Raw genomic sequence first — 26,119 nt, forward strand, 5'->3', positions numbered from 1 at the left:
GGGGATGGGGGAGGGAAGGGGTGGGTCCTGTGACGTCAGCGAGTCCGAGCTGCGGGAGAGAAGCCTGGGGCCGGGGGCACCGAGCGGGGAGAGCCCGGCCCCGAGAGCAGAGCGGCGAGAGTAGACCGGGCGGGAACCGGCCGAGAGCCGGAGCCCCTCAGGCACCTGCTCTACCGCCCAGCGGATCGGCGCTCACGGAGTGGCCCGCAGGCCCCCGCCCGGGCCCAGTCCCTCCCCGGGCCCCCCCATGGCCCGGGCCGCAGCCCTCCCGCCGTCGAGATCGTCGCCGACGCTGCCGCTCCTGCCGCTGCTGCTGCTGCTGCATCTGCTCCGGGAAACCGGTGAGAAACCACAGACGCCCACCCTCCGCGCGGACCCAGTCCCTTCCCCACCTTTCGAGTGGGGGGAGCCTGAGCACCTTCCCCGCTCCACCCCAGTTCACCGAGCCCTCTCTCTCGAGCCCTCTTCCTCGCTGGCCCTTACCGACTCCGACCCTTTCCTCTCTGCAGCCCTCTCCCCTCATCACCCTTCTTTACAACTCCCCCAGCCTACACCGGACTTCTCGGTTACCCCCTCCCCCTTCCTCAGATTCTAACGCCAAAAGGGTTAAATCCGAGTCTTCGCGACCCCCTCCCCACCTCGCACCGAGCTGTCAACCGGATCTGGGGTTCCCTCTCCGCTTACCCCCTCAGGCATGTGGGGAATTTCTCCCCCCTCCCCCAGCGGGAGGGTCGCAACGAGGAGACAAGACCATCCCCCCATTTTCCTTCTCCCAGGGCTGGGCGTCTGAGGCCTTGGGAGAATTGAGGGTAGGGGGGCCAGATGTCCAGGTCCTCCAGAGGGCCCGGGAGCTCGGACTTTGGGTTCCTTGGAGGGCCAAGGATGAGTACCGGCGACCGTGGGCCTCAGGGAGATGAAGGCTCTGTCTTTTGGGCCCCAGAAAACAAGGGGCTGGGGCCTGGCTCCTGGGCTCCAGAAAAATTAGGGGTGGGGGCTCCGTCTCCTGAGTCCCAGGCAGAATGAAGGCTAGGGACAATATGTCCTGGGTCCTAGTCAAATTGGGGGCAGACAGGGCACAAACTTGGTTCCAGGTTGTGAGCAAGGGGCTTTGTCTCCCGAGTCCTAGGTAAAATGTTGGGGGGGGGGGGTGGAAGAGGCTCTATCCCATGGACCTCAGATTTAATTGTGAACATTGGAATGTCTTCTGAAATCCAGTTATAAAATGTGGGCGGGGGACCGTGTTCTTGGCTTCTAGATGTAATCAAGGGCCAGATGCTCTATCTGGAAAGCTGGAGCTCGGTCGGTGGGGTCCCAGGCCGAAAGAGCAGCTGAGTCCCACAGGCTGGGACCCTTCCCTCGCCTTGTGAGCCGTCGGCTGGGACGTCCCTGGGGAAGTTTTACCGGTTTCACTTTGGCTGAACCCGGGAGGGAGGGGCGGGCGCTCTCCCGACTCCCGGTTCCGGACTCCCTGGTTTCGGGACCTTATCTTTTCTCTGGTCGCGCCCTCGTCCCTGGAGCCGCTGGGGGGTGGGGGGGGGGGGGGGGGAACGCGCGGAGCCGCCGCCCTAATCCCCCGCCTCTCCCTCCTCTCTGCCCACCAGCCCCCTCCCGTGCCCCTCAACCCCCTTGAGGGAGGGCGCAGCTCTCAGAGGAGGGAGGGGCTGGGAGGAAACAGGTGAAGGAGATTTTGGCCCCGCCCCTTGCAGGTGACCGGGCTGTTTATTCCCTACTAGAAACTCTGGATGTTGGAGTTTCCCAAGGGTTTGCCCAGAAAGTGTAGGCGGGGCGGGGAGGGTGGGGAGAGATGTCTTGGGGGAGCCCTTGGTTACCGTTCTGACCTTATTTTTCCCAGCATGTCTCTGAGTTGTCTCCCAGCCTTTCCTCAGAGCTGGGTACTGCCTCCCCTTCAGTGTCAGAGGTAGGGAGATGAGGTCAGACCTGCTGCTCCGGGGAAATGCTCAAAACCTGCCTGACCTTGAGCCAGGCTTTGACGTGATCCATGATCTCCTGGAGGATTCTAGATCTCCCTGGGAGGCACATCCTATTCCTGTTCCCATTTTGCAGATGGGGACACAGAGGTTTCAAAAGGGCCAGTCTCTTTCCCAGGGTCCACAGCCTGCCCCCTGGAATGCAGACTTCAGAGCCTTTCTTGGCTCTGCTCCACCAGGGGCCTCTGAGCCTCCATTTCCTACTTTGTAAAACAGATCCTAACCCCTTCCCTGCAGGGCCATTAGGAGGATTCGGAACTCCTGCTGATCCCATGTGAAAGCTCCTAGCACCTGGGGAGGAGGGCCTTCCCCTTTCCTGACCCCTCATCCCTATGCCTACACTCCCTGCTTTTCTCTCTGCCTCCCTCCCTCTCTCCGTGCCCCCCCCCCCTTCATTTCTCACCTCTCTCTGGTCGCCTGGCTCTCATCTCCCACAGAGCTCTCTCCCTTTCCTGTCCACCCATCTCTCTTTACCTGTCTCTGGCTCCTCAGCCTTCCCCCTGCGTGGCCTCCGAGGACTGAGGGTGCACCACCTGGGCCTCCAGCTGGGTCCTCCCCAGCTTTCACTGTTCATCCTCGTCTGCCAGGGTCAGCCAGGCAGCCCCACGGTGGTGGAGGGGATGGGAGGAGAGGGGATGGCGGGCCTGCTATCCCTTCTTGTTAGGAAAGGGGGACTGGGGAGCGAAGTGGGGGTGGGTCTGCTCACAGGCAGGAGCGGGAAGCGGGGAGGGGGCAGAAGAAGAGGGGAGGGCCACTCAGAGAGAGGGCAAAGATACAGGGATGGGGACAGAAGCCCATGGAGACTGCATCTGAAACAAATTTAGGGTTGGGATCAGAGACAAACACTAGAATGGAACCGAGAGATGGGAGAGAATGAATTACAGCCCACAGGGGTGGGACAGCAAGCTACTGAGCAGGGACAGAGAAAGGGGGGGGAGGGGAGGGAGCTGGACAGAGACAGCAGAATAAAGGCAAGAACTGCCTAAGGAGAGAGACACAGGTTTGGTGACAGGCTGGGAGCCCTAAAGCCCCCAGCCATCAGTGATGACTATGTCATGACCCAGGGAGGTCAGGGCACAGGAGAGCCTCAAGGCCAGCCGCATGTGGGGGCCCCAGAGAGTGGTGGACATGGGAGGGACAGGGAGTTAGGCATGCCAGCCAGCTCCTCCGCCCCACCAGGGACGCTGTTACATTTTTAATGTCCCAGTGAGGCTGAGAAATGGAGCAAGAGGGGGAGGAGAAGAGAGACCCACGAGATGGCCCAGGCATGGGGAAAGTATTATCAGAGATGTAGGGAGATGGGCAGAGATGGGGAGATCTAGCAGGCAGGGAGGTCCCAGGACCAGAGACCCTGAGAGATGTACCCTCAGAAATCCTGAGAGATTAGAGACCCCCGGAGTCAATGCAGGGACCTAGATTCCAGAGGCAGGAGACCCAGACCCAGGAAGACTGGGCTCTCAGATGTCAAACATAGAGGAAAGAGAATATGAGAACAGCTAGGGATGTGGGCGATCTTCTTTGGCTAGTGAAAATGTTCCGAGATAGGCTCCGGTTTGATGGAGTCCCCAATCTGTAAATATAAAATATACCGGATACGTAGCATATGAATATAGGGTCCGAGTAGACTGACGGTGCTAAACGGTGCGGTTCGAATGGGTGGATTGGATGGTATGGGAATTAGGTCTCAGTACAGCTGTCAGAGAGAACGTGAGAGACATGGAAGGGAGGCAGAGACTCTGAGAGAGACAGAGGTAGAGGCCAAAGACCCTACCTAGGAGTTGGAGGCACGTAGGCACTCACTCAGAGATCAAAGGGAAAAGACCTGTAAGAGGGAGGCCAGAGTCGCGTGGCCAGAAACATTTTGGGGGCACATGTAGACTGGGTATATGAGCACTTCTTTCTGTCCAAGGGGTTCAGCCAGGAAGAGTGATCCTAGAGACTCACCCCAGAAATACCAGACCCCATAGGCAAGGGCTTCAGGGTGGTCGAACCCCTGCAGAAAGGCAGGGAAATCTCAGCCTGGGGAAGGGAGTGATAACCACCATCTGAGAGACGACCAGGGGAGAAGGGGAGGCAGGTGTAGAAGTCCTGGGCACAACCAGAAAGCCGGTGTCCTGGCCGCAGCTGCTGCTGCTAGCCACCGCCGCCCCCGCCACCCCAGACCGGCTCCGGATGTCCGCTGTGGGGGTGGGCACTGTGATTAATGCAATTAATTAATTAGCAAGGTGGCTGAGGTAGCAGCTGAGGCCAGTGCTCCAAGCACGCTGGCCTTCAAGGGCCTGCTGAGTCCCGCCGCGCCCTGCAGGGCAGGTCCCAGTGTTTATGGGGCAGAGGGGATGAGCCAAGCCCTGGGGAGCCAGCCAGGCAGGAGCCCAGGAGTCGGGGCCTCTGGCCCACTCCTCCTCTAGGGTGCTGTAAGCCCTATGCACACGCCTCTCTGCCTTGATCTACCCTTCCCCAGATCTCAGGGTTTCAGGGTCTGTGTCTCTGTCCATCACGGTTTCCTGCTGGGCTCGTACTGTCCCCAGGCAGCCCCTGCTCTGCTACCCGTAAGCCCGAAGGCCTAGCCACAGGGAGAGGAAGTGTGTCCCGGGACCTCGCTGACTCCCCGTTGAGGCTGTCACTAGTCTGGCTTGCTGATGAAGGAGGCTGAGTGAGGTCTGTGTTCCCTGAGCCATTCTCTCCCCCACTGTGGTGCTGGCCACATCCCAGCCAAGGTCAGGGCTCCGGCACCACCCAGCAGCACACTGGACACTGAGACTCTTAATTCCAGGCCAGCTACCGGCCCCCTGCACCCCCCGACCCCCCTATCCCCCCCCCCCCCCACTGGCTTCAATTCCCATGCCTCCATTGACCCACCCCTGTGCCCCTAAGTCCCGCAGCCCCTCGGCCTCAGGTCCCAGCCTTTCTACCTTCTGAACTTGCCTCGGTCTGGCTGAGCCTTCTTCCTCAAGGCCCCAACCCCCCAACATCCCTGCCCCATCCCATTCTGAGGGCTCTTTCAGAGGCACATACCTAACCCTGCCCCCTCCCCCCTCCCCCCACATGTAACTCTCCAGGGCACTCAAAGCCCTTAACTTAGCTTCAGCCTGTGCAGTCGGGTACACCACTGTTTCTCTGCCTTCATCTCATTCATTCATTCATTCATTCATCATATTTATGGAGCCCCTATAGTGTGCCAGGCACCATTCTAGGCTCCAGAGCCACAGGAGTGAACAAAGATCCCAGTCCCCCGGCCCTGATGTTCCATGGCAAAGACACATCAGGTGCCTTGAGGAAAAGGAAGCTGGGTCTGGGGTGGGGGTTTGTTATTATCATTAGCGTGATGGTGGAGGGGAGTACTTGGCCCAGCAAAGACCTGAAGGAAATGAGGGAGGGAGCGGGGAGAGCCCAGGGGGTGGGAGACAGGGCCAGAAGGAGGATTCGGGGAATCCTGGGCTGCCCTAAAGGCTCTAGTTTCTTTCCCGAGTGAGGGGAGCCCACGGGGAGCCCCCCCACACCCAATGCTACAGCTCTTCAAGCCAGAGGATTTTAGAACCTCATTTGTTCAGCCAACAGGGATCATCCCCTTGGAGCCAGGCCCCGTTGTGGACACTGAGGGCTTAGCTTGTGAGCCTAACAGGACAAAGAATCCCTCCCCTAGTGACTTTCCAGGGAGTCATGAAAGTCCAGGCTGGAAGACAGAAGAAATGCTGAGCAGGGGGAGGGGCACGGGGCCTTCTGGGGCAGAAAGTTGGGGACCAAAGACCTGCCTCAGGAGCCTGCCCTATGAGAAGTTAAGGGACGGGTTTGTTTGTTTGTTTTAAGATTTTATTTATTTATTTGAGTGAGAGAGAGTGAGCACAAACAGACTCTCTGCTGAGCAGGGAGCCAGATGCAGGGCTCCATCGCAGGACCCTGAGATCATGGCCTGAGCCCAAGGCAGATGCTTAACTGACTGAACCACCCAGGCGCCCCGAAGAGTGGGTTTTTTAAATGCTCTGAAGTGGGCAGTGCTGAGACAGGACCCTAGATCCAGGAGGGCCACCTCCCTCAGAAGACACAGGCATCCCACAATCACAAGGCCTCCCTTAGAATGGGAAATCTGGGTCCCCAAAGGGACACAGGGGCCTAAAGGTGGGGGAGGGGCTCCGTGGGCCTGAGCTCAGGTTCCCTGGAAAAGGAATCAGGTCTCTTTCAGGAAGCCCTCCCAGCCTGCCTCGGCTGGGTCAGGCCTCGGCTCTGGGTTCTTACCCACACTCCCTGCCACCTTCAGTCTTTGTGGCATCCTTGATGCTGATGCCCACTGGTGCGACATTTGCCTCCCTGTCACATTGTCAGCTCTTGGAGAACAAGCACCTGACTTGTCCTGCAGCACCACACCCAGCACAGAGCCAGACATTGATTTGGTGGTATATATATGTATTTTTTAAAGATTTATTTGAGAGAGAGAGAGTGTGTGCACGTGTGCATGCACAGGGGAGGGGGCAGAGGGAAAGAATCTCAGGCAGACTCCTTGCTGAGCGGTGAGCCCAATGTGGGGCTCGATCTTATGACTCTGAGATCATGACCTGAGCCCAAGGCAGACGCTTAACTGATTGAGCCCCCCAGGCACTCCTGTTCGGTGGTGTTCACTGAATACCTAGTATATTCGATACCCTGGTGTGGGCTCTGGGGGTACAGCAGGGAACAACAGACATCCCGTCTTTGGGTACCGACCCTCTGGCACCCAGGACCTCTTTGCTGAGTTGCTCTTTGTTGCATGGACTCCCTCAAGGAGTCAACCTGCTACCCCGCCCCTGGTCTCCATCTCAACCTCTAGGGCTTCTCTTGAGCCCTTGTCAGGACTTTTGCTGGCTGGTCAGGTTTCCGTCCAGCTCCACTTGCCCTTCAGGTTCCCTTGGTTTAAGCCTAGTCATTCTCCTGCTGAGGAACCCTCCATGGCTCCCACTTGTCTCAAAGGAGAAAACCTAACTCACTGGCCCCACCCTACTTGGCTCCCTCCAGAGCTCCGGAGGCCAGATGGTTTCTCCTGACAGAGTGCCTGTCCTTCCTCACCCAGCTAGAAGGAGGCAGAGACTTTAGGGACCTTTGTCCCACACTCAGTGCCTTTGGAGGCCAGGTAGGTGAAGGGCGCTGGCCCCTGAAGGAATAGGCAGCCTTTCCTCCTCTCCACCCCACTGGGGACCCGCAGGAACCCCACATCCTGATTAATCACCAGGCCCTTCAGTGGGTTAGTAGATTACTGAGTGCTAGTTCATGTGTGAAACAGTGCTGCGTGGGCCAAAAGAAAATACAAGCGAAGCTGGATTTCACCTGTGGCGGGCAGCTAACGGCCTGTTTGACTCACCTGCCCCAGGCCCTACAGAGCCCTAATGGGAGCAGTTCGTTCCATGGAACTCTCACAGGGGACCCTGGAGGGTACTGTGAACATCCCCATTTTACAGATGGAGGAATTGAGGCTCAGAAATATGGTCATCCACCTGGAAAGGGACCAAGCCAGCAGGAAACCCGTGACAACCAGTAACGTGGCCTGTCCAAAGGGGAGAAAGCCCCGTTTCCAAAATATTAACTCTTGGGCTGTTTGGAGACATGCGTGGGAATTCTGTGAGACAGTATATCCATTACACAGTGGTCTTGACCGATGGCTTCTTTCCAGAAGTTTCTGGGACTGCCCCCACTGGTGGGACTCCCTTTCTGCTGGGGACCCTATCATTAGGGTCTCCTGTTAATGTTTCCTGGGTTCCCATGTGGGGCCGGTGGCCGCACACTCCCCACGCCCCATCTCCGTCAAAGACAGCTGCGCAGCTGTTGCCCCCCTTGCGACAGGGCACGTGCCCTTGACCCGCCTCGAGACTGAATGTCAAGTGCCACTTGTAATTATACCTACCTGGCCAGCCTTTATTCAACAAACACTGACCTCCTGTTTCCTGTGGCCTCTGAGCTAAGTGCTCCACAAATATTCTTTAATCTTTGTAACAACCCCTGGGAGGTGGGCCCTGTGATTATCCTCATTTTACAGCTGAGGAAACCAAGGCACAGAGAGGTCAAATGACTTGCCCAAAGTCACATAGGCAGGGCATGGCGGAGTCAGGATTTGAACCCAGGCAGTGTGCCCTCAGTCCCTGTGCCCTCCCACCTCGCATAACAGACCCACAGTCCTCTTCATCGTGGTTTCTACTAAAAGTGAGAAAATAGGGCACCTGGGTGGCTCAGTGGGTTAAGCCTCTGCCTCAGCTATAAAAAAGAGAACAAAGGCCTGGTATTGGTACTGATAATGGGCACTGGGTTTCTTTGGGGAAGTGTAATTGTGTCCTAAAATTGATTATAGGGGCTCCTGGGTGGCTCAGTGGGTTAAAGCTTCTGCCTTCGGCTCAGGTCATGATCTCAGGATCCTGGGATCAAGCCCCGCATCAGACTCTCTGCTCAGCGGGGAGCCTGCTTCCTCCCTTCTCTCTCTCTCTGCCTGCCTCTCTGCCTACTTGTGATCTGTCAAATAAATAAATAAAATCTTTAAAAAAAATAAAATTGATTATAGCAATAGACACTATATACAATGACTCTTGTGAATATACAAAAAGTCATTGAGGGGCGCCTGGGTGGCTCAGTGGGTTAAAGCCTCTGCCTTCAGCTCGGGTCATGGTCTCAGGGTCCTGGAATCGGGCCCCACATCGGGCTCTCTGCTCAGCGGGGAGCTGCTTCCCCTTCTCTCTCTGCCTGCCTCTCTGCCTATCTGTGATCTCTGTCTGTCAAATAAATAAATAAAACGTTTTTAAAAAGTCATTGAATTGGACACTTTCAGTGGGTGAGTGGAAATGATATCTCAAGAAAGCTCTCAAAAAAAAAAAAAGATGGGGGCAGTTTGGGTGGCCTAGTCGGTTAAGCATCTGACTCCCTTCGGCTCAGGTTTGGATCCCAGGGTCGTGAGATCGAGCCCCACATCAGGCTCCCTGCTCAGCTGGGAGCCTGCTTCTCTGTCTCCCTCTGTTCTGACCCCTCCTTGTGCTCTCTCTCGCTCTCCCCCAAATAAATAAATAAAATCTTAAAAGAAAAAAAAAAGGGCTCAGAGAGCTGTAGTTTTTCTAGAAAGGTGAGAGAAAGTGTAACTCTGTGCAGAAAAAAGTGAAGGCTGCCCTCACACTTTAAAAATTTAAAAACTTATTTTGTGACACGCTTATTTTTTTTTTAAAGATTTTACTTATTCGTGAGAGACCGAGAAAGGCAGAGGGAGAGGGAGAAGCAGGTTCCCCGCGGAGTAGGGAGCCCAATGAGGGACTCAATCCCAGGACCCCGGGATCATGACCTGAGATGAAGGCGGACGCCTAACCCGACTGAGGCCCCCAGGCACCTGGCTTATTTATTTTTTTATTGATTGATTTTTGAGGGGGATTCTTTTTTTTCTCCAAACATTTTACAAGATTTTTTTTTTGTTTGACATCACAGGTAGGCAGAGAGGCAGGCGGAGAGAGAGAGGAGGAAGCAGGCTCCCCACTGAGCAGAGAGCCCAATGCGGGGCTTGATCCCAGGACCCTGAGATCATGATTTGAGCCGAAGGCAGAAGCTTTAACCCCCTGAGCCACCCAGGCGCCCCACTTTTTTTCCATCCGAACACTTTATAGTGGGAATTTGCAAACATACAAGCAGGTGTAAGTGGGAAGAAGAGCTCAGGAGCCTGCCTCCCACTCTCCCGCCAGACTCCACAGCAGATTACATTTTGCCGCATTATCTTCTTGGCTCTCTCTGTAGCTGGTTTTGGTTTTGCTGACCCATTTGAGAGTATGTTGCGGACATGATGGTGCAGACACAGGAATGCTACCTGCCGGGGTTGAACCACCGTGCTTAATATCTGTGAACAGGGGCACCTGGGTGACTCAGTTGTTAAGCGTCTGCCTTTAGCTTGGGTCATGATCCCAGAGTCCTGGGATCAAGCCCTGCATCAGGCTCCCTGCTCAGTAGGGAGCCTGCTTCTCCCTCTCCCACTCCCCCTGCTTGTGTTCCCTCTCTTGCTATCTCTCTCTCTCTCTGTCAAATAAATAGAATCTTGAAAAAAAAAAAAAAAGAAGAATATCAGCGAACATTCCAAAGCAGCCCATAATTTAGTCCAGATTTCCGTATCCCTAGTTTTCCTCAAAATATGTTTCCTGGGGGCGCCTGGGTGGCTCAGTGGGTTAAAGCCTCTGCCTTCAACTCAGGTCATGATCTCAGGGTCTTGGGATCGAGCCCCGCATTGGGCTCTCTGCTCAGCGGGGAGCCTGCTTCCCTGCCCTCCTCTGCCTGCCTCTCTGCCTACTTGTGATCTCTGTCTGTCAAATAAATAAATAAAATCTTAAAAAAATATATGTTTCCTGGATGGCCCTTTTGGAATGGGGACCCCACAAAGGCTCCTGCATGGCATTTGGGGTCCACATTTCCCAGGGGAGCCCCTCCATGATGGCCCCGACTAGTCTGGAGGTGTCTGAGTCCTTCCCCCTGCCACCAGTCTCTTTCTCTTTTCTCTCCAGGAGCCCAGGATGTCCAAGTTCGAGTGCCACCCGAGGTGCGGGGCTACCTGGGCGGCACCGTGCAGCTGCCATGCCACCTGCTGCCTCCAGGACCGGAAGTCCGAGTGTCACAGGTGACCTGGCTGCATGTAGACGCGGCCGGGGTCAGCAAGAGTGTGGCCGCCTTCCACCCCTCCTACGGCCCCAGCTTTCGCAGCCCAAAACCTGGTGAAGAGCGGCTGTCCTTTGTCACTGCCGGGCAGAGTGCAGGGACCAGGCAGGGCACCGAGATGGATCTGCGAGACGCCACGCTGGCCCTCCGGGGACTGACAGTGGACGACGAGGGCAACTACACTTGCGAGTTTGCCACCTTCCCCAGTGGCACCAGTCGGGGGGTGACCTGGCTCAAAGCCATAGGTGAGCAGTGCGGGGGTCAGGGAACGGGAGATCCCCGCCTCAAGGATCCGTTTCTCTCTGGGCTTCAGTGTGATATTGACTTTCCCTGTGGTCTTCGCTCAGTTAGCAAATACCAGTTAAGCGCCTACTGCGTGTCAGACTCTATCCTGCAAGTTGAGGACACGGCAGTTCCCAAGGCTTTCAGAAATATAGACTGAGCACCTTCTAGGTGCCAAGCACTATTCTAGGCTCTGGGCGTGAAGCAATGAATAAGGCAGAGCTCTCAGCCCTGCTGGGGCTTCTACTTCAATAAGGGGGTGCCAGAGAGTAAATAACATCATAAGAAAAATAGGAGTGGGTCAGGTGGATGTAGGCGCATTGGAAGCCAGAGGGCGGGGGGCAGGGGGCAGGCTACAATGTTGGCTAGGGAGGCCTGGTGAAATCTGAACAAAAACTAGAAAGAGATGAGGGAGCCCTGTAGGGTTAAGTAAGGGAAGAGAATTCCAGGCAGAGGGCATGGCAAGTGCCAAGGCCCTGTGGCAGGGTGCATTTGAGGAAGAGCAAGGAAGTCAGTGTGGCCAGAGGCTTGTGAATAAAGGCAAAGTAGGAGGGGACAAGATCAAGAAGATGATGAGGGCCACAGATCACAGACAGCCTCGTGGACCACATGAAAACTTTGGCTTTTGCCCTGAAAGAACAGGAGCTGTGGGAAGTTCTGAGCAGGGGACAGATGTGATCTGGGTTTGGTTTTCACAGACTCCTTCTGGCTGCATGTTGGGGACGAGGGTGGAAGCTCGGGAACCACAGGGCGGGAGGTAATGGCAACTAGACCAAGGTGGAGGCCGTTGGGGTAGCAAGAAGATGTCTGGCTTTGGAGATACATTAGAGGTAATGCCAGGGAATAATCAAATTAGCAAACAAAGGGAATGGAGTCCCTCATCGGGCTCTCTGCTCCGTGGGGAGCCTGCTTCCCCCTCTCTCTGCCTGCTGCTCTGCCTACTGGTGATCTCTATCAAATAAATCAATAAAATCTTAAAAGAGAGAGAGAGAGAGAGAGAGAGAGGGAACACAGGCAGGGGAAGTGGGAGAGGGAGAAGCAGGCTCCCTGCCGAGCAGAGAGCCTGATGATGTGGGGCTCCATCCCAGGACCCGGGGTCATGACCTGAGCCAAAGGCAGACGCTTAATGACTGAGCCATCCAGGTGCCCCAGAGGCTTCCCTTTTTAATGGAGCCTGAAACCCCAGTTGTTTTGCATAGTTCAAAGCACAGATCTCCACCACTTGCAAAGGTCTCTCCCTGTGTCATCATGTGTTCTTCTTTTTTTTTTTTTTAAAGAGAGAATCTTTTTTTTTTTTTAAGATTTTATTTATTTATTTGACAGACAGAGATCACAAACAGGCAGAGAGAGAGGAGGAAGCAGGCTCCCTGCTGAGTAGAGACACCCCCACCCCGATGCGGGGCTCGATCCCAGGACCCTGGGATCATGACCTGAGCTGAGGCAGATGCTTTAACCCACTGAGCCACCCAGGCGCCCCCTCATCATGCGTTCTGTTCAAGGGTTGCGTAGAGAGCACCTGCCTCTCACTAGCTATCCCCTAGGGCAGAACACGGATCAGAACAGCCAAAGCTCTGCTTTCCCGGAGTAGCAGGTGACGTGAGAGCCCCTAAAAGGGAGAGTCAGATGTCAGGGAAGTTCCCTTGAGGAAGTGAAGCCTGGATCTGGAGGAGGAGGAAGAGCAAGTCAAGGAGAAGGAAGGCCCAGACCCTTCCAGGCACATGGTCGCCAACACCTTGCAGTGGGTGCTGCAGGGACTGAGGGAGGCGTGGGGCGCATGCCCGGAGTGGTCAGAGGACAGGTGGCTGGGCAACCAGGGAGCATGTGGGGAGGCCCATCGGAGGCTCTGGCAGTCAGGGGAGAAAAGGAGGGAAAGGGAGGGAAGGAGGAGAGGGCTGTACCACATCGATGAACTCTGGAGAAACCCAGTGAGATCCACAAGGCACCCGGGGCCATGACGCAGAAACTCGGGACAGTCCGGTTCTACCTGTGGGTTATTCCTCATGGACGTTTTATTGTTTGCCTCCCAGTATCTTTCCATGGTTTCCAGGAAGATGGGTGAAAAGGGCAAAAAATTTCCAGCTTTGGGAAACTCCACAACTTTATCCCACTTCCGGCACCCCCATCTCCTGGCAATTACAGGGAAGAAGTAGGAGGTCTTTTGAGCTGGACCTTTGAACTGCATTATCCTGCTTTGGCTTTTTTTGAAGAAAAAAAAAAGAAAATCTCAGGCTCTTGGACACGGTCTCTGCTTTTCTGGCAGAGGAGGATGGACAGAATAATGTCACAGCACACACAGCATAGGGAGCATCAGTCACCATCCCAAGGGTTTTACCTATCTGTTTAATCTACCCGACAACCCTCTGGGGTAGGCATTTTAGTTCTCCCCACTTTACAGAGGAGGAAACTGAGGTACAGGGCTGGGAAATGGTCTACCCAAGGCCATGCACCTGCTAAGCAGAAGAAGTGGGATTTGAGCCCCCAGCGCTTGGGGCTTCCTGGCTCAGCCCCATTGCAGAGGTGTCTGTGGAAGGACCACAGGTGAGGAGTGACGTACCCCCTCCGTTGCTCTCCCCAGCACATCCCCAGAACCACGCCGAAACGCAGGAGGTCACGCTCAGCCTGGAACCCGTGCCCGTGGCCCGCTGTGTCTCTGAGGGTGGCCGCCCACCTGCTCGAATCTCCTGGTTCTCACCCCTGGATGGGGAGACCAAAGAGACCCAGATGTCGGGGCCCGTGCCCGGCACAGTCACTGTCACCAGCCGGTTCACCTTGGTGCCCTTGAGCCGAGCAGATGGTGTCAAGGTCACCTGCAAAGTAGAGCATGAGAGCTTCGAGGAGCCGATCCTGCTGCCTGTGACCCTCTCCGTGCGCTGTGAGTGTATTGGGCTGTGATCGCGTCCCCAGTATCGTCTACGCTGGCTTCCCTAGGGTACTGTCTACACCCTCCCTGAGTGTTGTCTGCATCAGCCCCCCAGGCCAAAGTCGGCACCGCCTTCCTGCCTCTTGTCTATACTGGCTCCCCCGTGTCCCCTCGTTGCCTCCGCTGGCTTCATGAGGCTCTCTCCTTCCCACCACGATCAGTGGATGAGCTGGAATGGGTTCGCAAGGGCCAGTTTTATGCATTTTGTCCCAATTCCACATCCGGGGAAGTTGTAGGGACAGCTTGAAATTGACCACTGGGGAGTATTTATACCGAGGAAATTGGCAAACTGCAAAAACCGCCCACACCCCCCAGTGTTACCCAAAGAGCAGCGGGAGAGTAACTCAGCGGGCTCTTCTCCGCCTTGGCCAAACACCCCAGCCCCCAGCTCAGCACTCTGCACGCTAGCTCCCCAGACACTGCCTTTGGTTAAACCACTTCCTTTATCTGCTCCGGGTGTGACAGGAATAACAGGCACTGCCTTGGTGGAACAGTAACTCCTTCCAGACGACCCAGGTGGCATCCCTGGACGGAGACATAGCTGGAACTGATTTGTCCCACTTGGGCCATAGGTCTGCCTCCTGCCAACCCAGTTCATTTCTTCAGGATTTCCATCTCTCTGCTGACTTCTCCCCTCTTCTGGGACTCTCCCTGTCCCTGAGCTAGTTCCCCTATTTTCTCCAGACCCCCCTGAGGTCTCCATCTCCGGCTACGATGACAACTGGTACCTAGGCCGCAGCGAGGCCACCCTGAGCTGTGACGTCCGCAGCAAACCAGAGCCCACAGGCTATGACTGGAGCACGTGAGTCCTGGGTGGACCTGGGCCCCTGGGTCCTTGGTCTGAGGGAGTCAGGTCCTGAGTCTGAGGAGGGGCCGGGGTCTGGACCCCTGAGTCTGAGGGAGGAGGGGCTAGGGGCCTTAGGCTCCTGGGTCTGAGGGAGAAGGGGCTGGGGGTCTGGACTCCTGGGTCTGAAAGAAGAGGCAGCTGGGGGTCTGGACTCCTGGGTCTGAGGGAGGAGGCGCTGGGGGTCTAGACCCCTGGATCTGAGGGAAGCGCATCAGGAACCTGAGCCCGTGAGTTCTCCAGGAGAGTGGTGGCCGTGTAGGGTCCTGAGCATTAGCATTTATGTCCCTGGAGCTTGGATCTTGAAGGCTGTGTCATCAGGGACCAGGCCTGTGCTCCCCTGATGTCCCCCTCCGGTGACCCCTGCACCTTCCAGGACAGCAGGCATCTTCCCAGCCTCAGCAGTAGCCCAGGGCCCCCAGCTGATCATCCACTCAGTGGACAGACTGGTCAACACCACATTCATCTGCACAGTCACCAACGCCGTGGGCACGGGACGTGCTGAACAGGTGGTCCTCGTGCGAGGTGAGCAGGTCTTGGAGGTGGTCCGCTCCCCAAGTGTTTCTCCCTTTGGGGTTCCGGGGCCGCGTTGAGGGAGGCTGTGCCGCCGGCCTGGGGAAAGATTCAGACCCGCCTTGCCAATGAGAAAGGAGGTCCGTGTGGCTTTTCTGTCTCGTCTCCACGTGGGATCTGGATCGGGACGACAGGATAGGCACTGGAGGAAGAATCAGGAGGATGAGGCTCTGCTGGGGGCTTCCTAGAAACTAGAGACCTGGAAAGAGATTCCAGGAGGAGACCCAGGGGCATCGCCCCGGGATCCAGTTGGAGAGACACATGTCACACAGCTAGACAGACACAAACAGACGCATTTGAATACTGATTTCGTACCGTGAGTGCTAGTCAAGTCACATCAGGAAATCAGTTTTCGTGTGTGTTGGAGGATTTGTGTTTCTAGAGGGTGTTTTGGAAATGGCGGCCGATGTGTCTCTGGGTCGAAAGTTCTCGTCAGTCTCCCTGATAATGACCTCAAACTCAGATGGGCCCCAAGACAGGAGCGGAAAAGAACAAGGCCAACTAGGCCTGAGGCACTGGCAGATGGAAGTGGGGTAGGAATCACAACTGTAGACCGGGAGGGAGGCCGTGTGCCCCGAGACACAGACACGGGGACCCCTGAGCTGGGAACAGAGGCCCTTTCATGTCTTAGTAAGCAGGACCCACATCTCCAGAGACATACTCTGCCCTGAGATGGCCTCAGAATCAAAACAGAAACTCATCTAAAACAACCCGCACACTCAGACCCACCGTCACCAAGACATGCACCCCACAAGAGCAGAGGCATACACCAAACAAAGCCAGGTGACCCCAGCCCAGAGTCCCCCAGGATGCCACGTGTACCATTCTTAGAAACACCCTCCCGGCACACCCATTCATGCAGCACACCTGTGCAAACACACAACACAGGGAATAGTGCCTTGGTGGGCCCGGGGGCGGGGCGGTGTGCTCAGAAACATGACCAAAGACAGACACACATAAATGTGAGGACACATAAGTGTGAGTACCCCCACACACCTGGAGACAGGCGCCACGGCCAGACACAGAAACACAGAAAAGTCTCCTTTCCTGAGACATAATCTCATACCATACACACGTGCACACACACACACACAAACACGCACACCCCTAGAAACAAATGGAAACAGATCCCTTTCAGGAATTCTGACATGCACCATAGATACATGGCGCCCCCGCTCAGACCCACTGTCCCAGGAAGTTATACTGTCCCAGACACTATCACGCAGACATGCCCACCACGGGGAGAAACCCCAACAGTTTCACATGCAGAAACCGTCCCTCTCGCACAGATACTGACAAAGAACCTCAGAGACGTTCCCCGAGGCGCACGCCCTCAGAAACTCCCCAGAAACCCTGCTGCTTTCAACACATCGTCATCTCACAAATATTTGTTGAGGGTTCCTTTTTGCCAGCATCCCCCTTGATGTTGGGGAGACTGTGGTGAAGTAGACTCAGTCCCGCCCTGGAAGACACACCCAGGGGAGGGCCGGCTCCGCCCACCCCACCACAGCCCTACTGGAAAGCCCGCCCCTGAACCCCTACCGCAGATCCACACCCGAGAACCTGGTCTCCCTAGGCACAGTAATCAAGACACCCCTGTAAGGGGCGGAGCCTTGAAAACACAGATGCAGTCATACCTGAGGGTCACTGAAGGAATACACACCCACAAACACACAGACACCCCCCACAGTCCCTTAAAACACACAGAAATCCCAGGGACGTCCCCTGCCGGAAACCACCCGCTCCAAGAGAACACACCAGCCTCAAAGTTAAGCCCTTCACGCTCACCAGGCAGGGAGAGACTCAGCCCTGTGGGAAGACACCCCGTCTCCGCAGGGAGCCCGTCGCGGGACATGATCCCAGGACCCCGGGATCCTGACCCAAGCGGAGGTCAGATGCCCAACCGACTGAGCCCCCCCAGGCGCCCCTCACTCTCAGCCCTTGAGTCGCATCTAGAGGGTCGCAGGGTCACCTTGCACTCCCGCACACGCCCAGACCCAGACGTGCGGTCACAGGCACGCCGTTCAGGGTTCGCGTAAGCGCAACGGTAGGCACATAGGCTGTGCCACAAGCGAGACGGTGCCTCGGGGAGACGGGAGAACTTTTGACCCACAGACTCACGAACACACCCACCTGCTCCAAAATACCAAAATACTGCAGAAACCCAGATAAACATTCCATCCTGCGCCGAAACAGGTTCCTGGACGTCACTGATGGGCGTTCTCAGTAAGAAAACTGTTGCACGCCTCTAACCAGTGTACCAGTATAGAGGATATGGCAGACCAAAAAAAAAAAAAAAAAGTTTCACAAGATAGTACTTATCCTTCCTACTTGGGAGACACTTTTTCTAGTCTACTTTTTTTTTTTTTTTTAAACTGCTCCTTATGAATTGCTAAATGGGTTTGACAGCTCACAGTCGGGGCTCTATTTGAAAATGCCACTTTTTTTTTTTTTTTTTTTTTTGGACACAGATCACAAGTAGGCAGAAAGGCAGGCAGAGAGAGGGGGAAACAGGCTCCCTTTGAGCAGAGAGCCTCATGTGGGGCTCCATCCCAGGACCCTGAGATCATGACCTGAGCGGAAGGCAGAGGCTTAACCCACTGAGCCACCCAGGTGTCCCTGCAAATGCCGCTCTTAAAAGAAACACCCGGAGAAACGGGGGCCCTCAGGAGCCTGGGTCCCAGCCCCTCCTATGTGCAGGGTGTGGGTAGGAGGGGTTTAGGTTTAAGTGGGTTCCCCACCCTCTGATTTCTCCCCATCTGCAGCCCTGCATGCAGGGGTGGGGGAAGGGGCATATGTAAAATGGTTCTAGGTTTAAACTGTATCAATGTCTATTCCTGGTGTGGGCCCTAGACCCCACCCCTTGTCCCCGCCCCCCTCCTGAACTCTTAGCAGTCCCTGGCTTCCTTCTCCACTTCCAGACCCTTCCCCTCCCAGCTGCTGGCCCACTGCCAGGAACACTAGCCCAGCTCGAGACAGTGGGCTTTATGAGCCCCCATGTTCCACAAATGGGGACATGGCCCAGCCAGGAGGCATGCCACATGGCCTAGACCAGGTGCTCCCAGCCACTTCCAAGGGGTACAGGGTTTCTCAGGAGCACCTTCCCCGTTCTTTCCTCCCTCTCTCAAGTCCACCGGGCTTTGGAATCTGACAGTCTTGACCCCCAATCCAGCTCGGCCTTTTCCTGGCTCAGTCCACCCAAGATTCCATGACCCTAACCTCAGAGTTTTTGTGAGGATCCCCCCTGTCCAGGTCTGTCCAAAGCAGGTCGCAAACTCAGATGCCTCTGGGGTCCTGGCCAGTGACCCTGTGGCCGGGCGCGGAACCCCTGTTCCGACCCTCGCAGCCGCTTTCACACAGCTACTGCCCTTGGCCCAGCAGAGACGAGAACTTGCTGTGGCCTGAACTGAGTTTCTTTTTCCCTAAAAGAAATCTGGATTTTTTTGGGAGGGTGGGAGGTGAAATCACCTAGTTTCTGCAATGTTAGCAAGTTTAATTTTTGAAAAACCCTGTGCAGGTATCAGGAAACACATCTGGGGGCCACCAGTTGGCAACCCCCCTCGCACCCCCATCCAAAGTGCCCAGTGTGTGTAGCCCAGAGTGGACAGGTTCTACCTTCCTTCCACCTCCCCTGTCTTCTGCCCAGAGTCACCTCCCCGATTTTCCCGTCGCTGCCCCTATTGTGTCCTCTGCCCCCCGACCCCCCACCACAGATGTGTCCTCTTGACCTCGTGTCTCCCTTTTCTCTCTCTCTCACCCCTCCTTCTCTCTCCTCAGACACACCCCGGGCCTCGCCCCGAGACGTGGGTCCAGTGGTGTGGGGGGCCGTGGGGGGGACACTGCTGGTGCTACTACTTCTGGCTGGGGGGTCCTTGGCCTTCATCTTGCTGAGGGTGAGGAGGAGGAGGAAGAGCCCTGGAGGAGGAGGAGGAGGAGGAGGAGGAGAGAGCAGTGGAGGAGGAGCCTACGATCCAAAAACTCAGGTGTTTGGGAATGGGGGCCCCGTCTTCTGGACGCCAGCCGCCCCTGGCCCCCTGAAGCCGGATGGCAAAGAGGAGGAGGACGAGGAGGAAGAGGAGGAGAAGGCAGAGGAAGGTCTCATGTTGCCTCCACCCAAGGCTCTCGAGGACGACATGGAGTCCCAGCTGGATGGCTCCCTCATTTCACGGCGGGCAATTTACGTGTGACCCCGAGACAGACAGAGACAGAGACAGAGACACAGCCAGCCACGCCAGCCAAAGGGTTCCAGACTGGTTGGACTCGTTTTTCTGGACGACACTGGAGCTCAGATGCCACCTCCCACTTCCCTGGGTTTGGGAGGGAGCTGGAATCACACACTGGACTTCTGTCTCCAGGGCTGCATGGGGAAGGGGAGGCCCCGGGGGAGCTCGGTCATGGGGACCTAGAGAGGAACGCCCCCCAACACACACACAGAGAACTTGGTTTTGGCTCTGACCTGCCCCGGCTCCATGAGACTCAGGAGTTAATAAACGCCTTGGAGGAAAACATCGGGGGTGTCTTGTAATACGTCAGACCCCCTCACTGGGGGTGGGACAGGGACTACTAGGTCCCGGGGGTGGGAGCCTGATGGGGACTAGACTTCGGGGGGGCCAAGGGGGGGGGGGGGGGCTCTGACTACTTGGATTGTTCAAGGACATACTGGATGCCTGAGACCCCCCAAGGCCAGTGCTACCCGGAAAGTGGGTCTCTGGCTTCTGGGCTCAGAGGCTAGGAAAGTTGGACTTGAGGGGGTTCTCCAGGACTGTGGCTGCCTTTCTGCCAGGGGTGGGGGTCGGGAGAATAGCCAAACTGGTGCGAGCCCAGAGCTCCCCAGAACAGACAGGGAACCTGGACTGGTTTGCCCTTGTGGGGAGGGGCCAGAGCTCAAACTTGACCTTCTGCGGTTGCTGAGGATCTCAGGAGGGAGGGAGGCCCCCTTTGTTGTCTGGGCCCTGAGGATACAGGGCAAGTGGAGGTATTAAGGAACCAGAAAAGTTCCATCTTGATGACACTGAACCGTGGCCTTTCTCAGCCTTCTTCCTCTTGTCCAGGTCGCAACGGGTTTTCAATGATTCCAAGGGAGGGGCTGCAGCTCTGTATCCCTCTCCTCGCTCCTCCAACTAGGAGGAGCCTGGGAAAGGTGGGGGAGTGGGAGGTTTGGTCCCAGTCACCTCTGCTGTCCCGAGCCCCGCCGCGGAGGATGCGCCCGAAGTGCCCGCACGGAGCCGCCAGGTGGGGCTTGGGGCGTCCATTTCCCACCGGTATTGATTTCCACTTACTCTGCCGGGACACAGAGGTGACTCAGGCAGACATAGCCCCGCCCTCCCACTTCCCCCCTCCCCACCGCGCGCGCCGGCAATAAAAACAGGAATAACAGTACTTTCAGGATGGCACTGTGTGGACTGAGTGAGCAGCAGTTACCATCATCCCGCCAGCTCTGAAGCCCATCCCGAGGCCGCCAGGCTGCGGAGCAGGAAGTTGTGGAAACGCGACCCAGACATTCTTCCTCTGGGCAACTGAGCAATGGGGCTGACGAGGGTGGAGCCTGTGGGTGGGGCTTGCGAACACGTGCAGTTTCCTCTGGTTGTTTATGGTCTCGTCCCCCACCTCGGGTCCCCCCCATGCCTCCTCCCCAAAATGGGAATTTGGACAGTCTGGCATGGGGTGGATCCTGGAACGCCGGTCCCCTTCACGCACATCTGGCAAACACCAACCAGGTGCCAGACCGTGCCCCTTGGAGCTCGCAGTGGCGCGTGGAAACTGACAAGTAAACAGGTGACATCAGGAACAGAGAAGGACTCCAACCGAGAGACCCAGGGGGGCATAGCTTCTCTCGATTCCTTCTCCTGTTAGGTTGGCAGAACCACATCCCCTGCCCAGGGTGACTCCATTCCCTGTAATGAATGAAGCGTTCTGATCCCGATTCCAGAATACCCACCATTCTGCGTCTCTTAGCTCTGCTGGGTCACCTCCCTTCCCTCCTCCCCCCACCCCATCTTCTCTGGTCTGTGGTCTTCTTGCTGCTCCTTCAAAGTAACACAAGGCTTCCTCCTCAGGGCTTTTGCACTGGCTGTTTCCTCTGCCTGGAATGTTCTCATTTCCTCCTGGCTCACCCCCTACCGTCCCTTCAGGCCTTTGCTCAAATGTCGCCTCATAGTAAGTCTCTCTCTGATGACCCTTGGGGCCCCCCGCTCTGTCACTTCCTTACCACCTTCCCCACTCTGTGTTTTTACCCTCGACCCCTTACTGCCACCTGGCATGTTAGCTGTTGTGTTCGTCTCTGTGCCCTTGGTCTCCCTACCCAGCTAAAACAGATGTTCCGTGGGAACAGGGACTTGCAGATGTTTTATTCGACGCTGGCACGCAACAAATGCTCAGTAAGAACCAGGGAGAGGAGGCAGGCAGGTGGGTGATGACTTAGAGAATAAGGAGCTGTGGCTTCCTCCTGGAGACCCCCTGACACTGTCCCTCTTCTTGCAGAGACCCCCAACACAGCAGGCGCAGGGGCCACGGGTGGCATCATTGGGGGCATCATCGCTGCCATCATTGCTACCGCTGTGGTCGCCACAGGCATCCTCATCTGTCGGCAGCAGCGGAAAGAGCAGAGGCTACAGGGGGCAGAGGAGGAGGATGAGTGAGTGGTGGGCCCCAAGAACTGGGTGGAGGAGGGGTCCCAGAATCTGGGAACCCAAGGGGTGGGGCGAGGGGAGCGAACCCAGATCACTGTGACTTAAGTGGGGTGGAGAGGAGAGTTTCTTTCTGTCTCCTGTAAAGTGTGGGTATGACAGCTTTGCTCTGTGACGTCATCAGAGTCCAGGCTTCTGCCACCTTGTTCAACCTTCCCTTCCCTAGCATTCCAAGATGGCTCCCCATTCTTCTAGCACTGTCTATATACTTGACAACCAGATACAGCCCCCTGACCTCAAAGCCCCTATTCCTGCCTGGGGGAAAGACAAATAGAGGGCAGTGACCTGCCCTATAAGGGAACCCATCACTTTGCCTCACTTTCCATCAGCCAGAACCTGTTCACATGGTATATCAGCTTCAGGGGAAGCTGGGAAATGTAGTCTTTACCCAGGGCGGCCATGTGCCCTGCTAAAATCTCAGTCTAAGAACAGAAGTGCCTGGATATTGGAAGAGAACTAACCACACTTCTCTGTGCAGAGCACTTGTTATGTGCCAGGCTTGGTGAAATGCATTTTACGTGTGTGACCTCGATGAGGCCTCACATCTGTTCATTGATTCAGTGAGTATTAAGAAAGTAACCATTCAGGGCCAGACGCCAGAGGTTAGGAATGCAATGATGAGGCAAACATTTTTTAAAAGTGTTTACACACGTAAATGCGTCACAGAAACGAAATTCTCATAGGGAACCCATGATACCCACTTCAAAGAGGAAATAGGTGCAGAGAGCCAGAATCACTTGCTGAAGTTCTTCCATCAAGTGAGCATTTTGGGACCAAAATGATTCTGAAGTAACATAGTCCGGTGTGTGTGTGTGTGTGTGTGTGTGTGTGTGTGTAGTAAGGGTAGGGACACTTGTTAAAAATGCAGATTCCTGGGCTTACACTAAACCTACTGAATCAGAACTTTTTTTTTTTTTTAAGATTTTATTTATTTATTTATTTGACAGAGAGAGAGAGTGAGAGAGGGAACATAATAAGCAGGGGAAGCGGGAGAGGGAGAAGCAGGCTTCCTGGGGAGCAGGGAACCCGATGTGGGGCTTGATCCCAGGACCCCAGGATCATGACCTGAGCCAAAGGCAGACGCTTAATGACTGAGTCACCCAGGTGCCCCTGAATCAGAACTTTTGCAGGAAGGGCCTGAAATCTGTAGCTCCCTGAGTGATTCTGATTCACAAGGAAGTTTCTGCAACTTTCATTTATTCATCCATTTTTTAAAACAAAGATTTACTTATCTGAGAGAAAGAGAACATGAGCAGGAGGGGCAGAGGGAGAGGGAAAATCCCAGGCAGACTCCACACTGAGCACAGACCCCCACACAGGACTTGATCCCACAACTCCAAGATCATGATCCAAGCCAAAACCAAGAGCTGGACGGTTATCCAGCTGTACCACCCAGGCACCCCTCATTCATTTTTTAAACAAATACTTCTGACTTCCTCACAGGGAGTTCTGAGAACACTATTGAGGACACGGATCTCATTCTTTCCTCACTTTGCTCACAGTGGCATAGTTATTGAATGATATCAGAAATAATGTTTCAAATACAAACTCAGTAAGTGCCCCAAGAGAGAGGAACAGCTAGATAGAACCATATATCAGGAGTCCCTAATCCTCCTGGAGAATCAGGGAGGCTTCCTGGAAGAAGAGAAATTCATGGGATGAATAAGAGTTAGCTGGGCAAGGGGGACTGTTGGGGGGGGCGGGCAGCAGAAAGAGAGATCGGGCAGAGGGAAGGGCATCTGCAGTGATCCTGGGATAGGAGGGCTTCTCGGGTCTGAGACTCCACTTGACCTTCCTCCTACCCAACAGTCTGGAAGGGCCTCCCTCATACAAGCCACCAACCCCCAAGGCGAAGCTGGAGGAGCCTGAGATGGTAAGCACTTCCCCAGGAGCCCAAGCTGCCCCCACCTCCACACCCGCACCTTTTCCCACTGAGGCCAGGGCTAGGAGGGTGGACTTCTGGGGGAGAGGCCAGCTGTGAGAGGGTCCTGACCTGCCCCTCTTTCTTCCTTGCAGCCCTCCCAGCTTTTCACTCTTGGGGCCTCAGAGCACAGCCCACTCAAGACCCCCTACTTTGATGCTGGTGTCTCATGTGCTGAGCAGGTGGGAATTCAGGGAGGGTTCAGGGTTTGGGCTTAAGGGCCAGGGATCAGCTTCTGACATAAAAGGTCCATCACTAAAGGTCACAACTCAAGGCCAGTGCTGTATCTCTACTCAGAGCTTAGAGCACGGAGATATGTTTGGGATTCAGTGGGGGAGGTCATGGTTGAAAAAGTCCAAGGACATGAGGTTAAAGTCACTTAGTGAAGACTGGTTGAACATCTACATTTGCCAGATACCGTGCCTGGAGATGAGACAAAAACCAATTGTCATTCCCCTCTGTGGTCTCTTGGATGTCAGGGGTCAGATACTGAAGTTGAGACAAATGAAGGTTTAAGGAGCTCTTCAGGACTTAAGTTTAAGTAGTTGAGGTCAAGATTGAAGTCAAAGGTTCATAGAGAAAGTCTTGTGGTCAGCGATCAAAAGACAAAGGAGAGGCCCAGGACTGACAGGCTCTGGGCTTTAAGCTGGAGACAAGCCATATGATTGCTCCAGTGCAATTTCCACCCAGCCGAACAAGGGATGAAGTCAGGACTGGCTGGCATAAAGAGATGGTCAGGATTTGGGGGGTCAGAGGGCAGGCTGGGATTCTGTGTACTGCACAGGAGATGACCTTAGACTCTTTTTCCCTCCCTGCCCCCAGGATATGCCTCGATACCATGAGCTGCCCACCTTGGAAGAACGGTCAGGGCACCTGCTCCTTGGGGCCACGGGCCTGGGTTCCCCCATCCTGGTGCCTCCTGGGCCACCTGTCATGGAGGGGGTTTCCCTGGACTTAGAGGATGATGAGGAGGAGGAGGAAGACTATCTAGATAAAATCAACCCCATCTATGATGCCCTGTCCTACTCCAGCCCCTCTGATTCCTACCAGAGCAAAGGCTTTGTCATGTCCCGGGCCATGTATGTGTGAGCTGCCATGGCCCTGGCCTCTCACCTCTCACTTTTGAGCCCTTCACTTTCTGGGATTTAGATCAGGGATCTAGTGCCCCCTGACCTCTGGCCAGGCCATGGTCAGTTAACACACAAAAATGCATCTCATCTGTGACTTCTGCCTTGGTGGCTCCACTATGGCCTCTAATCCATGATCTCTGACCCAGAGAAACTGGCCATGACAACAGAAACCTGGTAACCTTATCTCACATGGGGGCGGGGGAATATGTTTCTGCATAACCTCTGACCCAAGGTCTCCTAAGACTGTGACCTTAGATCATACCTCTCATGTCCCATCATCTCCAGACTCCCCCCAAATCCCAAAGAAGACCCCAGACCTCCGAGTTGTCCTCAGGCAGTAAAATCCCAATAGTTCTGCTGGGGTAGGTGTTGGGGGTACCCTGCTGCTCAGACCTGAGCCCTCCAGGCAGCAGAGCCCCACTCACCCCCTCCCTACCCTGTCTGTTCCCCAAAGACAAGAGGGAAGGGATTCCCCACCCCAAGGCAGAGCTTCCCCATCTCCTCCCTCCTGCAGGCAGGAGTCTCAGGGTCCAGACCCTTCCCTGAGCCCCCACTACCCCAATTCCTGTCTACAGGGAATTAAGCCTCATCCCAGGACTAGATGGGTTAAGTTTCATGCGGTGTGCCTTTCCGGCCCCAGCCTTGGAAGAAGTTGCTGTTACTTTGACGACTACTGAGTCCTTTTACTCCTGCCCAGTGGGATGGGACCCAAACATCTCCCAGCAGGGAGACTGGCCGGGGCGGGGGCGGGGGGTGGATGCTGGGGATATAATACTGTTTTTGTAATATAGCATTTCCTACAAAATCTGAGTTTATACTTTGACCAGATGTCAACTTGTTTTCTGTGGGATGTGAAGGGGATGGGAGTGGGACATGAGAAACAAATAGGGCACCTAGAGCTGAAGGAAATCAGGAGGCTAGAAGTCAAGATGGGTTACAGGCAAAAAACAAAAGGCCCAGAGATATTTTAAAAATAATAATAATTAAGTGAGGGGATAATGAACGAAAACGCGTAAACCAAAAACGTAATGATGGGTAACAGAAGGAGAGGGGGAGGAGTCCAGGGCAGGGTGGTTGACAAGGAAAGGCAGTCTAATGGATGACGGACGGAAATGAACGGAACAAAGATAGAAATGGCAGTAAT

At 55.4% G+C, this 26,119-nt stretch overlaps 1 protein-coding gene across 3 annotated transcripts; it reads left to right on the forward strand.

The window, feature by feature from the left end:
- On the forward strand, positions 1–25,803 carry NECTIN2 (nectin cell adhesion molecule 2). 3 transcript variants are annotated; one of them, XM_032838897.1, is made up of 9 exons: positions 2–341; positions 10,469–10,864; positions 13,477–13,773; positions 14,506–14,623; positions 15,042–15,190; positions 21,719–21,872; positions 23,734–23,797; positions 23,941–24,027; positions 24,668–25,803. In XM_032838897.1, exons 1-9 carry the CDS (start codon positions 248–250, stop codon positions 24,932–24,934), a joined length of 1,626 nt encoding a protein of 541 aa, XP_032694788.1. In that variant the 5' UTR covers positions 2–247; the 3' UTR covers positions 24,935–25,803. The 3 variants fall into 3 exon arrangements, with proteins under 3 accessions (XP_032694791.1, XP_032694788.1, XP_032694789.1); XM_032838900.1 differs by lacking the exon at positions 23,734–23,797 and having other exon boundaries at positions 1–341; positions 24,668–24,920; XM_032838898.1 differs by lacking the exons at positions 21,719–21,872; positions 23,734–23,797; positions 23,941–24,027; positions 24,668–25,803 and adding an exon at positions 19,016–19,723 and having other exon boundaries at positions 6–341.
- Positions 25,804–26,119: the final 316 nt, after the last annotated feature.

This window comes from Lontra canadensis, unplaced genomic scaffold, assembly GCF_010015895.1.
Source record: "Lontra canadensis isolate GAN:19392208 unplaced genomic scaffold, GSC_riverotter_1.0 scaffold107, whole genome shotgun sequence".
NCBI lineage: Eukaryota > Metazoa > Chordata > Mammalia > Carnivora > Mustelidae > Lontra > Lontra canadensis.

Bases quoted from the DNA above. Each gene is read 5' to 3' on its own strand.
- NECTIN2 (XM_032838897.1), top strand. From the start codon at position 248: ATGGCCCGGGCCGCAGCCCTCCCGCCGTCGAGATCGTCGCCGACGCTG. The intron at 10,865-13,476 runs GTGAGCAGTGCG...TGCTCTCCCCAG, and splicing joins GACCTGGCTCAAAGCCATAG to CACATCCCCAGAACCACGCC. The intron at 13,774-14,505 runs GTGAGTGTATTG...TATTTTCTCCAG, and splicing joins TGTGACCCTCTCCGTGCGCT to ACCCCCCTGAGGTCTCCATC.